The 15,251-nt window shown below is 38.5% G+C and overlaps 2 protein-coding genes and 1 long non-coding RNA gene across 4 annotated transcripts in view; 2 read left to right on the top strand and 1 right to left on the bottom strand.

Moving 5' to 3' along the window:
• Positions 1-279: 279 nt before the first annotated feature.
• Positions 280-1,860, bottom strand: LOC140946058 (uncharacterized). Its single transcript, XM_073395126.1, has 3 exons — positions 1,723-1,860; positions 1,534-1,601; positions 280-1,009 (listed from the first exon to the last, which is right to left on the bottom strand). Exons 2-3 carry the CDS (start codon positions 1,554-1,556, stop codon positions 280-282), a joined length of 753 nt encoding a protein of 250 aa, XP_073251227.1. The 5' UTR covers positions 1,557-1,601; positions 1,723-1,860.
• A 4,406-nt stretch (positions 1,861-6,266) lies between these two features.
• Positions 6,267-9,878, top strand: LOC140945399 (neuropeptide FF receptor 2-like). Its single transcript, XM_073394432.1, has 4 exons — positions 6,267-6,426; positions 6,603-6,873; positions 7,801-8,052; positions 8,824-9,878. Exons 1-4 carry the CDS (start codon positions 6,299-6,301, stop codon positions 9,157-9,159), a joined length of 987 nt encoding a protein of 328 aa, XP_073250533.1. The 5' UTR covers positions 6,267-6,298; the 3' UTR covers positions 9,160-9,878.
• A 5,137-nt stretch (positions 9,879-15,015) lies between these two features.
• Positions 15,016-15,251, top strand: part of LOC140946409 (uncharacterized) — a 1,874-nt gene continuing 1,638 nt past the window's right edge. For both annotated transcript variants that reach the window (XR_012166847.1, XR_012166846.1), the window contains exon 1: positions 15,016-15,251. This exon is cut by the window's right edge. This is a non-coding gene — a long non-coding RNA (uncharacterized lncRNA).

Here is a 15,251-nt window from a genome sequence, read left to right as displayed (position 1 = left end):
AATCAATGTCAAATAAAATTAAACACAACGAATAACTTGGCTTTATTATGGCTGTCAGCATCAATTTAAATCCAGTCATGGAAAATGTAAATTTTTAACCTTCTAAACACGTCGAAATCAAGTCCAAACTCCAGTCAATAAACATCTAACACGGTTACAGTTCTGATTGTCTTTCGCCGGATTGAAGTCCAGGCAACTTAGTTCAAGTTTATATAACAACAAAGTAAACCGAGACCTGAAGCACCTCAAGGAATTTAAAAAAAAAAAAACCGAGTTTGTTTATTTCGGAACTAGTGTTTCAATAATCTTCATCATTGCTGTGGTTTGCAGCTGCTGCTGCTGCATTAGTAAGGATTGCATGTCATGCATTTGTTTATGCTGTTCCTGTTGTTGTTTTAACATTTGGTTGAACATATAAATTTGCTGATTTTGGGCTATAGCCATCTTCTCTTGCTCCTGTTTTCTCAAATCCAATTCTTGCTTCTTAATATCCATGTCATGCTCCGCCTTTAGTTTAAGAAACTCTACCGTTTCACTACCACTTCTTCTGCTTTTTTTGGCTTTGCTCTGCCCCTCCTCGGACTTTCTCTTCTGTGTTTTCCCTAATGTCTCCATAGCAGTTCTGCGCATCTCTTCTGCTTTCAGCCTGTCTCCTTCCACCTTGTCCCTCTTTTCGCCGTCTTCCAGGTCGTGCTGCTCATCGGCAGACTCTTCCATGGCAATAATTTGTTCTATAGCTTCATCTAATTCAGTTTTCGTAGGGCTTATACCACTTTCCTTCAATTCCTTGGCCTCTTTTCTTTTAAATCTTTGCACCAAAACCCCGATATGGTCTCGAACTGAGCGTTTATCCACAAAAAAAACAGGATCTTTAATGCTGTTTAGGGTATCCGCCACTCTTTGCCACAAGGCACTTCGCTGAACGGATTTCTTCTTTGCACTGAATGGGTTTACAAAGATTATTTCTCGGCAAAAAACCACATCATGTTCCTCCGTCCAGTTCATAATCCTGCCGACAAAAATAAGCGACGTATACATTTTTTTAATATACGTGCACAGCTACAAGAAAATTAAAGCAAACCTTGAATGTTGTACTATATGCGGAAATCACTTCTAGAAAATAATTTGAATCTATCGTTTACAGCCGCAAAGTCTTGGACGTCGGCTGGCCAAGCCAAGTGTGTGTAAAGTTATAAACCCGCTATTCTCAGTGTAGGAACTGCTTAATAAAGCAAACATTTTCCCGTCAGAGGCACTTATTTGGCAAACATAGTCGTTTACATGTTACTGTTAATTTGTTTTGTTGTCTTTTCTTTAAAATCTCACACAACTTCTGCGGGAAATAGTGCGTGAATTAAATTCCCGCAAAATGAAGCGTAGTGCGAGTAACCAAGATCTGTGAATAAATTTAACCAGGATGGGAAAATCTTCGACAAGAAGGAAATAATCGGGAACAACATTGCTTTTATACAACAAATCGTTTTGTTTCTTTAGCCGTAATTCACTGAACGAAGAATGCAAAAATCTACTCACTGCGGTTTGGAATTCGAGGCCATGGCAACTGATGTTTCTTGTGTTTACTGTTCGAGAGTCAACTGAGCCTGAAAGAAAACAACAACAAAAAACATGAGGAATATAGCCGGGATAATTAAGCTTTCGATTTACAAACAAAAAGTGCCAATTCACTGTCTTGAATAAGTCAAGATAGGTTGAAATACTTACAGTTTGTCAACAACGTCAAAATGGTCTTCAGCGCGTTCGTCTTGAGCAAGGACGCGGCTTGTTTACGTCACCATCATGCGCAGTGGTAGTCATTTTGGGTATTTTTACTTCCGGTCGGCTTTCGTCACGTCCGCGTCGTTGTATCTTAAAGTCCCTATTATGTCCTCACGTCTCGGATAACTAAAAAACTCGTTTTCTAGATTTGGTGTACGTATATGGAACATTTTACCTCAGAATATTAGAGAATCAGAGAGTAAAAAATTATCAGAAAACATGCACATGAAATGTTGCCATATCCTGAAATCTGAAAACTTCAGTGTCCCCTTTGACATCTTTTATTATTGATTCACGTATAATGAAAAACATTTAACGTTGATCATATTGCAATAACCTTATAACTTTAGTTCTTTATCAGCTGTAACTTCCTATATCTCGCGTTGTATTTGTAAGTGTAACTTTATATTATCTCTTGTATTTGTGCCTCTAGTTTAGTTCTTTATTAGCTGTAACAGGGTCTGGAAGGGGGGGGAGGGTCCTGATCCCGCATTCCCGCCCGTTTTTCGCGAGAATCCCGCATCCCCCACGTTTTTCATCAGTTTCCCGAATACCGCTTTTCTTTCTCAGAAAAATACATTAAAAAGTCTAATTTCTACAAAAGCTAATAAATGTAAGATGTAGGTTGATCCTTTCGATTGATATTTTGAATTTACGCGTGTTTTTAAAGGTTTCCGGCATTCCCGACAGACACGCAAACATAAATCCCGCACCCCGTGCCCAATTTTTGGCGAGTCCCGCTTCCCGGGGAACAGTCAAATCCCGGATCCCGTCAATATATTTATCATTTTCCCGATTCCCGCACCGTATTTTTGTCAAATCCCGAATCCCGAAAATACCCTTCCAGACCCTGCTGTAACTTCCTGTATCTCGCGCCATATATATGTAAGTGAAACTTTAATTGCATGTGATGTTCACAGCCGAATCCAGAATGATGCTCTACAATGAACTGAGGAATTGTAACAGTAGGTGGACTACTCAGTATGAGTACATATAGAGTTTAATACAACTTTGTTTCGTAGATCAACAGAGTTGGTCCACTCATCATTTAATCCCCATACACACTTGGCTATCGTTAAGTTAGTTTACATCGCAACATAATCGCGCGACACTGCTAACATTGCTAATTTGAAAATTTTAAAATTCATATGCGCGCTTATGATTGGCTGTTGAATATACATTATAACTATACTTAAGACTGTACTTTAAGTGAAACTTTACGTTTTCTCTTGTATCATAATTATATCTTGTTCTGATTATCCGCCTTGATTAGCTTTTACTACTTGGGGGTATATACTTCTCCTCTTCTAATTCATTCCCCAATAAAGTTGTTTTTGTTGTTGCTGATAAACAAAAAAAGCCCTATACAGTGTTTATATGTAGAAAAATTGTCCTACCCGAGCACTCACTAGCTTTATACCCAAGGGAGGCCAATGTTTCCTGCATTAATCCTGACATCGCCCCTTGTACGGGTATCCGGATTCCGGAGTCCGGGAAATTTTGGCTTGTGGAATCCGGAGTCCGGAGTACGGGAAAGTGTTGCTTGTGGCATCCGGAATCCTGGGCTTTGGAGTCCAGAATATAGCTCAAGGAATCCGGAATCCCACAAAGGATTGGAATCCAGAATCCAAGTTCCACTGACAAAGAATGGAGAATGCAGGCACCTGGAATCTGGAATCCACTGAATGGAATCCAGAATCCAAGCTATCTTGGATCTTACAAATATGACGAACCATTTTCACGAGAAACACGAAAGTTTTGGCGAGGCGCCCCCATTAGAGGCAGTACAATGCTGGACCTTCGGTATAACGAAGAGCCAAGGGACTGGCAAAATGTAGCTAAATGTGTTCGATCTAACGAGATTTCTTTATATCGTGGTTCTTTTCCATATATTTTGCTATTACTGGGGTAAAGAAAATCGTTTCTATATACCGAGGACTTCGTTATATAATAGTTCGTTGGATCGAGGTCCGGTTCCACTGTAATTATGCTTCGTTTGTTCCTTGTACCACATTTTGACCTTCTCCGTTCAGTACGAGGAGAAAACAGTAACGGTTGCCATGCCATATTCTCTATTAGATTTCTTCGACAATTCAATATTTGTTTACTTCATATTACAGGTTTTTGAGGAATGAATTACAAGGGAAATGATCAATAATTGTAACGGAATATTGTCACATAAAACCTGTTTACATGCAATGAACAATCCAGCCACGACAAGGAAACTTGCTTGCATAGCAGGCGGGTTTTTTGTGTGTGTTTTTCGATTTTCTCCCCCCTACTCCCCTTTCGCTTTATGTTTTACCTCGATTCACTGCCGTTATTTTGTTCTCACAAACGAAAATTAAAGCACACCCCAAAAACCTCTCGTTCCACAGGCTACAAGAGCTTCTTATGGTACTCACAACCAATGTTTGCGTGCGGGTGGTCAAAGCTATTCATTTTCGACTGTCTATTCCAACCCTTAATTGCAATAAGAGTGCATGCATAAACCATACAGGTAAAACAGCCAAAAAATTAGTTTATTAAGGCAAAAAATTGCATAGAATACAGTACTCAGAACATTCAGTGTACTCGGGTAGCTTAGCACTCAAGATTAGTTAAGATGCGATCGAGCGATAGCAGAATGTGGGAATAGTTTATTTAAGTGGAAAGTTTTGGTAAGTATTGCCTTCACTTCAGTCAGATACATAGTGCGTTTCCTACCTTCTCCGTAGCCTGCGGGCAGGCTCAATTGAGCTCCGCAGACAAAATGTTCCCCAAATTTGCACAAGTGGGCCAGCTGGCAGGCTACCCTCTACGCGACATGACTGATTGGCTGACTGATTAAAAAGGTAATAACTCTGGACTTCCATTCAATTCATTGTGTTTTTGGGTCTGCGCATGCGTCGCGGTTAACTGTCACTTTTGTAAATAAGGATCTTTGGAAATTCAGTAGGATTTTTTCATCAACGGTTATTTTTGAAACCCCTTGCTCTTGCAAAATGGTGAAGGACAAGAAAAGAATAAGGCGCGCGGCGTTGACTACAGCGTCAACAGTCCAGTCATAAAATGCAAAAGCAGGGGTGAGTTTGGATATATTGGGTCATATTGAATAATTCTGATATGTCGTTTTTCTCCTATTTCTGTGCAATTTTAAAATTACAGCTCATTCTAAAGGATGAAAATGATTTCGATCTCGGAGATGAATTGGTCGCTAGTATTTGGATTAAAAGCAAATCTCGACCTCTTCGCTTTGTCGAAGGCCTCTCGACTGCGAGTCAAGAATCCTCGCAGTTATCTGAACTGTTAGTCAAAATCATTTTCAGCTCTTAAACTTTGCATGTTTAGAACTTGGGGCGGACTTTCCAGCTGCTGCGATACAATAGTTATTAATACGCGCAGAGTAAGGTTCTATAAGAATAAGGCTGATATGTATATTCATTAATTGGTCTGATTTCATTGCTTTTTTGTTTATTAAATTCTCACGAAACTCACAAATCCATCTTTTTTAAACAAGATTCAAATTGCCACTTATTTAGCTTCATCCATAAATAACGAATTTCCGGCGAGTCTGGTCTAGAGAGTTTCGCAACGCAAAATGCACAACGCTAAAAAAGGTTTAGTAGTTCAGTTATAAAATCGATGATTGTTAATTTGCATGTTACAGTATGAGTAGTATCGCTAATATAAAATCTGTCAGCAATGTTCATCTGTTCACAGCAAAATGTAATTCGTGTGAAATTTTGATAGGTTTTCCTTACGCTTGAATTAACATTCGCTAGCTTTATTAATGCTTTATTGACATTTTTTTCCTACTGTGACGTTTTTTGGTTTTATAATACAGTATCTGTTCTTTTGTGTGCGTGCGACGCGATTCCAGAACACACCAAAAAGATGAAACTGGATATAAACCTGACAACAACGTTGGTTTGTGTATTTAAAAATTTCCGGCGAAAAAGAGAAGATAAAATTCTTAGTCCGAGGAACTATCATAGTTTCAAAAAACAGCTTTGTGAAATTTTACTTTCGTGAAACTAATATTTGTTTTGAGAACACTACTCATCAACTGATCTTCGACAGAAAGTTTTATTGTTTGAATAAAACTGGAAACATACGAATATAGCAAATTAAACATAGGAGAGAAGTAAAATTGCTGACCTCCCCTATCGGTAAGTTAGGCTTTGCCTCTGAAATGTTTCCTTTCCTCACGATTGGGCATATTTGGAAAACCCATAAACAAGCTTAAAAAAAAAAAAAGAAATTTGTGTTTCAGTTGCTTCCCGCTACTTATATCAATCTTTCCTCATGCTGGTTTTGAGATTGGTTTTGTGTCGACGCCTTTACTTGGACCCAGACTCCTGAATCCAGTTATCACTTTTGATGGCAGTAGTTCAATCGAACCGCTCATACAATTAGTAAGGCGATGCAAAACGAAACACTAAACGGGATTAACCGTACTGACAGTCGCTTGCACTTGAATTTTCTTATCTCCAGATCAGATGAAAATTGGAGACTAGCATTCCAGTTGAATTAAGAAGCCATGTCCGTTTACAGCAATTCCGATTCAGCTGATGTTGTATTAATGGTGGCCCATTCTGTACTCGTCATCGTAAATATTGCCGGAAACGTTCTGGTCTGTGTCATCATTGTGAAGAATCGAGATATGAGGTATGCGAACAAAAAAAGGTGCTTGATATTAGAGAGAAAATGTGACGGCTGTTTGTTGGGACAAAGGAAATTGATGGTATATACGGGTGTCCGTATTAAGCGGGTGACCTACTGTACCCTATTCTTCATGTACTCTCTGAGCAGCTATAACATATTGTCAATGCTTTATTCTACAGGACTTCACTCAACTATCTTATTCTTAATCTGGCTGTTGCTGATATCACAACAGCCGTATTTTTATCACCAAAGTACATATTTTCCCACTTCATCGCACACCCAGAAGGAGCAGCAGGCACCGCGCTCTGCATTGCGGTGACTGGTGGAATCATTGGATGGGTCGGCGCCGCCACTGGAGTATTTTGTTTGGTTGCTATAGCTGTTGAACGTTACTACGCGGTGGTTTATCCATTTGAAAACATGGAGGCGCTTAGTAAAAGTAAACTTAAGGTGTGATAATTTCAAATAATCATAAATTGTAATAGCACTAAGTGTATTCGTATTTCGATTACCTCATATCAAAAGCCAGAAGTTAATTCCAGAAATCATCGCGCCTTGCAGACTATTGAGTTTTATGAAGCGTTTCGTATGACACTGAAAACTGGTTTCCTTAAGTGTTCGTTATTTATTTTATCAGTCAATAGATGATGGCAAGATGATCACCCTTTAAGTGGAGAAAAGTGTCTTTCGCGTGTTCGATTAGCAACTCAGTATCTGTTCCCCATGTCTTGGAAAATAAATTTTCAGCAATCTTTTTTTTTTTTCAAGAGGGATTATTTTTGTCTGTTTAATAGACCAATCATATTTTTATATTATTTTTTGTTTGTTGTTTTGTTTTGTTTGTTTGTTTTTTCCATGCGTATATAACCGTTTCAAGGTCAATCGAAAATCAGTCTTGACTATCAGGCAAGCAGATAACTGGATGATCTAAGGGCTTCGCGCAAACTGCATGATTCGTCTGCAAGGCAATGCCAAATTCTCGGGTGGCGAGTGAGATTTTACACGCAGCCAAAGAACATGGCTAATCAGATTGTTAGCTTGATTAAATAAGAAATAAACAAATTCTTTATAAGACTATACTGATACAAATAATGACAATGATGATGATGATGATGACGATAATAATACGTCATCATCAGTGTTACTTGAACCGGACTTAGAATCATTTCCTTTTTTACACTTTTAAAAAAATGACGGCAGTTTCAAGGAATTTTTGCTTTCAACAAGCGACACTGTTTGGATGCTCTTCGTGAACTTAATTATAATTGGTCCAGAATTGATATCCAGCCTAGTCGCAGATATATATGCTGATTTCTGTGCGCTTCATAAAATAACCTTACCATAATTACTCCCTTGTTTCGCTTGATATCAAAACAGGTGATAATTCTTAGTACGTGGATTCTTGGGATAATCTTCAATATTCCATCGTTCATGTACAGACGATATAACGAATATTGGAATTACTGCATCAACACGTGGCCAAGACAGTGGGTCGGCAAGGTCTACAGTCTTTACTGGTTTTGTCTGGCAGTCCTCTCTACTTCTCTCATGGCCATATTGTACTTCCGTGTGATGTACACTTTGTGGTTCAAACATGAGGACAGGAGAGAAAACAATACGCAACAGAAGGTAAAATAATTTAAAAACATTATTGGGTATGGAATAGTAACCCATATGGGAACACCACATAGTTGTCCTTTATATTATACGGATGATGTTTATCACTTAGTACAGGTTATTATGCATATTTCAATGTACATGACATGATTTATATAGGCAAGAGATAGGTAGACTGTGTGATATGCTGACTCAGAGTAATGCAAATTCCTGAAAGTGCTTTAGCTCAACCTTCAGTTTAAAGTAATAGCATTTCCAACGTATCTGCGTTTTGTTATTTTAAAATATATATGTTGATGCTGTCTTAGTGTTAAACTGAACCAAGAAAAAGTACTGAAAGAGCGCACGCTTGCATGAGTTTCGAATGAGTTCCCGCGGTACTTAAAGTTAATCTTTAAACGGGAATTTTTTCAGGGAACAAAAGCATCAAGATTTCTGCAGATAGAACCCTAACCCTAACCCTAACCCTGACCCCCACCCCCCCCCCCCCCCTTCTCTGAAAGTCTGGATCCGCCACTGTGTGCAGTAACTAGTGCGCAACGAAGGCCGCGCCGAGACTCTGAATTCTGCAAACGTTTAAAACGTGAGAAGTTAAATCGAAGTTAGAAAGTGTGTTTAAAGGAGAGTGAGTAGGCATGAAATTACTTTTTTGGGTTTTAAAAAAATGCGCTTAATTGACGGCGGTCATAGCCGGGTAACCCCAATAACGGAATTGCAACGCAAACTTCATCTCTCTTGTGCCTGTCTAATTGTTTGTTTGTCTTTTTTTTTTTTTAATAACAGGCCGTTCTGAAGATGCGAAAACGAGCTACCTTAATGGTCATACTTGTCAGTGTTGTCTTTGGAGTGTGTTGGGTGACTGACAGAACCAACTACCTTATGGTACAGTTTTATTCCCATACGGGTGCATTTCTCTCCCTAGCGGCATCCAATACGATGGTCTTGGTCAATTCTGCTATCAATCCGATTTTATATGCATTGGTCAGCTATCGTTTCAGAGAAAAGGCGAAGAGGATGATACAAGGTAGCTGCTGCCGCACAGCAGTTCGTCCTGCCGGTGGACTGCAGGTGATGGCATCTCAGTCACCCAGGGCAGGTGACATCTCCAGTAAATGTTAGAAAGTGTTCAAAGCAACTTCAATCACGCCACAATCTGCAATTCCTTAACCATCACCCACCTTGTGTACTCATAAATAACAGAAAATGTCAAAAACACTTAACCAACAAAAACAACAACAATATTAGGTACTTAATAGTATTACAATATTGATAAAGAAGATATATTAACAGAAGTAAAGAGGAGAACATTCAGGCTGCTCCAAATAACCACAGGGGCTAAAGAAAAAGGGCAGCCATAGTTAGGGGATTAATTTATGATTATTAGAGTCAGATTACCTCACACGCCATGTTGCCTGACCGCTAACCGTCTTTATACGATACCCTTTCAGTTTTGAGGCTATCCTGTAATATACTTAATTCGTTAAATATTGTGTTACGTTTAGAGCTGACATTTTGTAGATCTCGTAGCGTAGTGCTCTAATTCATAAAACTTCTGACGGTAAGGTTCGGAATACTGGGTAAAAAATAAAGGGTCGGTTATTCAAACGATCAAGTCTAACTTAGGCCGATATTTAAGAAATCATTGGTCCAGATCTCTTTCTTAGTGGGTTAATGTAAGAAAATATTAAGTGCTTTTCCAGTGTGCGCTATATGCTTTTTTGAAATTGTTTACGATAAATGATGTATAGATAAATGCGGTGGGAAAACTGAAAATGGCTTAGAACGCGGTTTTGTTAAGCACGGGCTAAACTCCGTTTAAATTACTGGCCCAAAGACACTAGCTTGTTTTTGCCACGAGAATATACAATTCATATCTTCGCCGGAGCTAACGTGTAATTTTCATTCCATATAATTATTCAATTATCAGTCTGCCTTGTCCGGCTGTGAACAGTGCAATAAAATAATCCTTAAACATCGTAGTTACTTTCCGTTAAGGACAAAGGTCCACAGTTTTTCTTTGCTGTGTTTTCATTTCTATGTTCTTTTGGAAACTTGACTAAATCATCATTAAACAAAGTTCGAAAAAGCTGAGGAGACGCCTTTACGATTGGCAAACAAGCGCTAGCGTTACCCCCAGGTTTGTAAACGATCTAATAAACGCCCACTCACAAATAAACGCCTCTTATCTAATAAACGCCCCCCTTACGCTGTTAAGTTAGTATTAAACGCCCCTCTCTAATAAACGCCCCCTTGAAAATTGCCCCCAAATACTAGGAAATGGCGAAATAGAGCAAAATCAATCAACTCATTAATTTCATTGCTTGATTAACATCATTTTGTGTATTATGTCATGTTCAATTTCTAGATAAGCCGTCAGCCCGCAGTCAAGATTCTGTTAACACAAAAACGTTTTTAGCCGAAAGCATACTGTATACAGTTATGTTGAGTTCGTTAAAATAAGTTACGAGAATAAACGCCTCTCTCTTTTAAACGCCTCCCATCTATTAAACGCCCCCACTTGGACCCCTAAAATTTAATAAACGCCCCGGGCGTTTATTAGATCATTTACGTCCTGCAAAAAACCAGAAGATAGGATAAACAAGCGCACGCAGACATCCGGGGCATGCAGTTCCTATTTTGTTTGTATTTCACCAATGGAAATTGGAAAGCGTTTAGTCTCTTATATAAAACACTAGCATGGCATGATCCTTAAAATGACTAAGATTAAGTGGTCATAGAGCAACCCGTACGCTTCTCCCGTAATCTCCGAACTTTTCGTATGTATCCACGGCTAGATATATTTAACCAATGGTTCGATGCTGCCATTCGTCTCTTCAGTACAGTTATTAGTAATAGACCACAGATGACGTCAATAGGTGGTAAGGATAAAAAAGTGGCAGACGAGCCGCAGGTAAGTGCTGTGTCACTGATGTTTATACCACACTTTTTATTCGTTTTAAAAAATGAAAAGAAAGATTTGAAAAAAAAAAACCGACAAAGTTGCCTCATACCGCTTTTTAAGTGTTGTTGGATTAGTTTAGGTATTTTCCAGGTCAGAAACACTACGTTTCGTCTCTGCTTCTTCTTTTCGTCTTTATCTTACTTGTGGGCAGTTTTTCCCAAGAGCTTTTCAAGGCCTCGCTCAAAGAAGAATGAATTGCCCAAAAAATGTTTAAAACTGCGCATGCGATTTTCTCGTAGCGATGACACACGATCATGGCAACCGCTGTGAAAATTTCTCAGTTCCAGTTTAGCCATTAGAGACGACGACGACTAAAGTGAGATAAAGTGCACTGCGCAAGTGCGGCCGGCGAAACTTCGTCGTCTTTTCATTGGCGAAAAATGTCTACGCATGCTCTGAAAAAAATGACGCGTGATCTATTTCGGGCAATGTCATTGGCTCCGAGGCAAAAATGCCCGGGAAATGTTGTTGAGATGAAGGGAGCAATGGCGGCTTTTTTTGGCAGTGACAGCGTTGCAATTTCTTGCTACTGTAAGAGATCAAAAATTATTTTGGTTAAAGTTTTGACGTGAATTTGTTCTCTAGAAAATATAGCGTCCTGAAACTGGCGAAAAATCGCATTGGCATGATCTGATTCAGTGTTATTGACGTTGAGATCGCTGGTTTGTATGTGGAAGACATGCCGAAAAGGTGGGTAATTTTTGCTCTTTTTGTTTACTGCATGTTCCGTGCAACTCGGTACAAAAAGAAATTATAAAGCAGTGGAAGAAAAATTATTGGGCTTTGTTTTGGTATATAAATTAGCTTGTACCGAATTGCACGGAAGCGACAGTTTTGTTAAATGTCTATCCCGTTTTTGTGTCAAAATTCGACTTTGATTGTGAATATCTAACATTCGACTGTTGATCGAAGAGCGTATTACAATGCTATCCAAAATGTTTTTGTTGTTAAGACCAAGTTTCTTATCACGGATTCAACAAAAAAAAGTAGAGAGAGAGACATTTTTGGCCTTTGTTTTGTTAATATGACTTAGCGTGTACTTTGTTGCTGGAAAAACTATATTTAGATGCTTAATCTCCGCATGTTTATACTGTTTATGACAGAAAAATACGCTTACGCTTAGTTCAACTTAATCTCGTGTCACTCGGTACAAAAGGAAATTATAAAGAAGGTAAAGAAATATTCTTAGCGATTGTCTTGCTGTGTAAATTGTCTTGTGGCTAGTGGATCGAAAGCGGCCGGGTTGCGTCTGTTTTCTATAGTGCGTAGTTCGAAACGTGATTTTGTCGATCGATGCAAATTTCATTGTTGTTGCACGTTATTACAGCTTTGTATGTTACCATATAGAAATTTGAGTTTTATGCGAACTGTCGAATGAGAAAATGTGAGAGTGTTTTTCCTTAAAACACTTAGACCGTCTTGGAGCTACAGTTCGATAGGTCCAGCAACATTCTGATTTGTGAAAAAAAATTCTGTTTACAATGTGCCGCCAGCTGCTGTTCATTTAGGCTTGCAATTTTGTAATTGATGGATCGAAGTTTAGATTATTTTGCTCATAAATTTAGCTTGGGATTATCCACACAACGAGTTACTTCGTTAGGAACCGCACTCATGGACATGATTCCTCCGTGTACAATTTTTTTAGTACTACATTTTTGCACACAAGGCTTTCTGTGGGGGGTGCTTCTTTGCTTGGAAATTGGATCCTAGAGGGAGATGAAGTGGGTAATATTCCTGTGAATGCTTTTGTTTTTCTGTCCATCGTTTTCGGCTTTATTTTTTTTTTTTTGGATCATGAATGATAGAGTTAACATGCTATTAAGTATTCAAAAGTTCTTTCCAAGAAAAAAAAAATAATCCTCACAAATTAAACTTACCGGAGTTTAAAGCTTGGAGTAAACTTTGGGTCCTAATCTTGCTGAATGCAGTTTCCAATTTTGATCTTCTGTCAGAATTATGAGAGACCACTCAAATACAGATCTCATTCATTGTAGATATATATTATGACATTATAGTTTCATTGTAATTATCGTTTGTTTCTTTTCCCATAAACTTCTCATCAGGTCTACATTTTGCGTGAATTTAATATGATATATATTTGAAGGGGTTGTTGTTTCACAGTGAAGTATTTATCACTTTGTTTTTTTTTTTTTATATGAAGTTGAGTTTCTTCTTAGTTGTTGGCAAAGGCAGTGTTGAGGTAGTGACATGTTAACATACTTTATTGTTCATTTCTCTTCAGAAAAGATTGATTGATCCTGAATCAAACAAAGTGCAGCTTCACAAACAAGATTTTGGACGAACAAATGTGTACTAAAGCAAAGTATATGTCGCCTGGCCGTGTCAATCAAATTTATTAATGGAAAGATCTGGGTTTTTTACTCCTCTCTAGCACTTTTGACTATGCATCACTTTTCTAACCTATGTAGCAAAAAGATCATATAGTATAATCAGTATTTTTTCAAACTAACATATTTGCTATCAAAGTTCTCTTCTTTTACATATAGTATTTCCCTAATTTTAAAAATTTCATTATCTTATTCAGATCAAGCACAGTAACCATTGAAAAGAAAAAAGAAAAAAAAAACCCTGCTCGGTCATAGACGGCTTTAAACTCTTAATATTAAAATTGCCATGAAAAAAACATGAATGCAGACACTACAGTTCATTTAGCTCATGTTCAAGCTTTTTTTTATAAATTAGAAGGTCTTGATGGAGAAAACATAATTTTGCTTTATCTTTTCGGTAACAAAAATAATAAAATAACTTCCAGGTATCTAAGCAATTTCAAAGGACCCATAGTGTCTTATTTCTCCGCTGTATAGAGCTGTGAACAAGGGCGGTTCTTTCTAGTGACCCGGCTTTCATCAAAAATATTGTTGTCCTTCGTGATCGTGAAGAGTCCAAAGTTGAATCAGGTAAACCGGCCAAAACGCGAGCATCGCAGGGAACGAATCCCAAAGAGATAGGTGCAAAAGGATAATAAAGAGTCTAAGCTATTCTGAAAAAATCCGTATACGCATTTGCAACTCATATTACGCCGCAATTAATCTTCTTTCCACTGGAATAAACAAACGATGGAGGTATTGCCGCCATTTTGAATTTGGCAATGTCACGTGGTCACGCGTCGACCAATCAGACATTTTTCGCCGGTGAACGTCGTCTTAGTGTCGTCGACGACGCCAAACAAATTAGAATCACGTCGTCCTGCAACCACAAGCTTTGGCAGGTATAAATCCAGTGTTTTTAAGCGATTTTTGAAGTTCTTTACATTTTTTTATCTTCATAAATCCAGGTATCCTTCCTTTTTTCTCCTAACAAGCGATGTTGATTGAAAATTCGACTAATGAATTGTTTTTACTTAGAAGAATGGCAACAACTGTGGAGGCCGAGCGAGCAAACTCGTAAGTGATAAATTTATTTGTACGTATTTAGGGAGGGCCGCAATCATTTATTTTTAATGTAGAGGAGTAAACTTTATATGGAAAAAAGCTATTACATCGGAATGTCTCTTTTTCCAAATTTAAACTCTGACAGACACTCGGACTCGGTCATCTCAAAGTTGAAAGTTGAGTAATCTTGGTAAGGAAAGAAGGGTTTTTCCATTCGAAACGGTCAGACAACACTAAGATTCTTCATCGTCAATGACATTCTGACGTACAGCTTAAAAATAAGATCTCGCATTGTTTCAAAGACGCCATTGCGAAAAAAAACTTTGTTGCGAACGAACATCACAGTTGTACATTTATGTTTACATCTAGTGTCGTCGTCGACCTACCGACCGACTGCATCTTAAGTTTTCTTTTTCCCGCCGAAACTGACGTTCTCGTTACAGTCCTTTGCCAGGTATAGCCTGCATATAGCCTGCGTGGCTGGCGTTTCTAAACTCCCTTTCCCTTCTCTTTCAAATGCCTGCCACGCAGGCTAGTCAACAGACGTTGTCGTCGTGAACTTCGTCGTGGTTCTTAAAGGAGCCGTGTCACATGCATTGCGCATGCTTGATTCTTTGAAAAGTGTTCAGCCCAACAAGAAATCAAACTGACGCGAATTCTCACAAATCAAGTGAAAATCTGTTTCCATCGTCGCTAATCGGTGTTCGTTTTGTATTTTATCTATATATTTAAATTATTTAGACATAAGGCTTTCGTGTTACAGTAATTTTTTGGAGAATTGTGGAAATCGTAAGCGCTATTTAGCGCTCCAAGCGAAGGATGTCGGCTGGAGGCGGTAAACGCTACGGCAGTGGCCG

The sequence above is a fragment of the Porites lutea genome, chromosome 8, assembly GCF_958299795.1.
Source record: "Porites lutea chromosome 8, jaPorLute2.1, whole genome shotgun sequence".
NCBI lineage: Eukaryota > Metazoa > Cnidaria > Anthozoa > Scleractinia > Poritidae > Porites > Porites lutea.
This window is presented reverse-complemented; position numbering and strand designations above follow the sequence as displayed.

Excerpts from the sequence above, each read along its gene's own strand:
- LOC140946058 (XM_073395126.1), bottom strand. The coding sequence starts at position 1,556 with ATGGCCTCGAATTCCAAACCGCA. Across the intron at positions 1,010-1,533 it reads GCCTCGAATTCCAAACCGCA|GATTATGAACTGGACGGAGG; the intron begins GTGAGTAGATTT and ends TTTTGTCGGCAG.
- LOC140945399 (XM_073394432.1), top strand. The coding sequence starts at position 6,299 with ATGTCCGTTTACAGCAATTCCGATTCAGCTGATGTTGTATTAATGGTG. Across the intron at positions 6,874-7,800 it reads TTAGTAAAAGTAAACTTAAG|GTGATAATTCTTAGTACGTG; the intron begins GTGTGATAATTT and ends ATATCAAAACAG. Across the intron at positions 8,053-8,823 it reads AAAACAATACGCAACAGAAG|GCCGTTCTGAAGATGCGAAA; the intron begins GTAAAATAATTT and ends TTTTAATAACAG.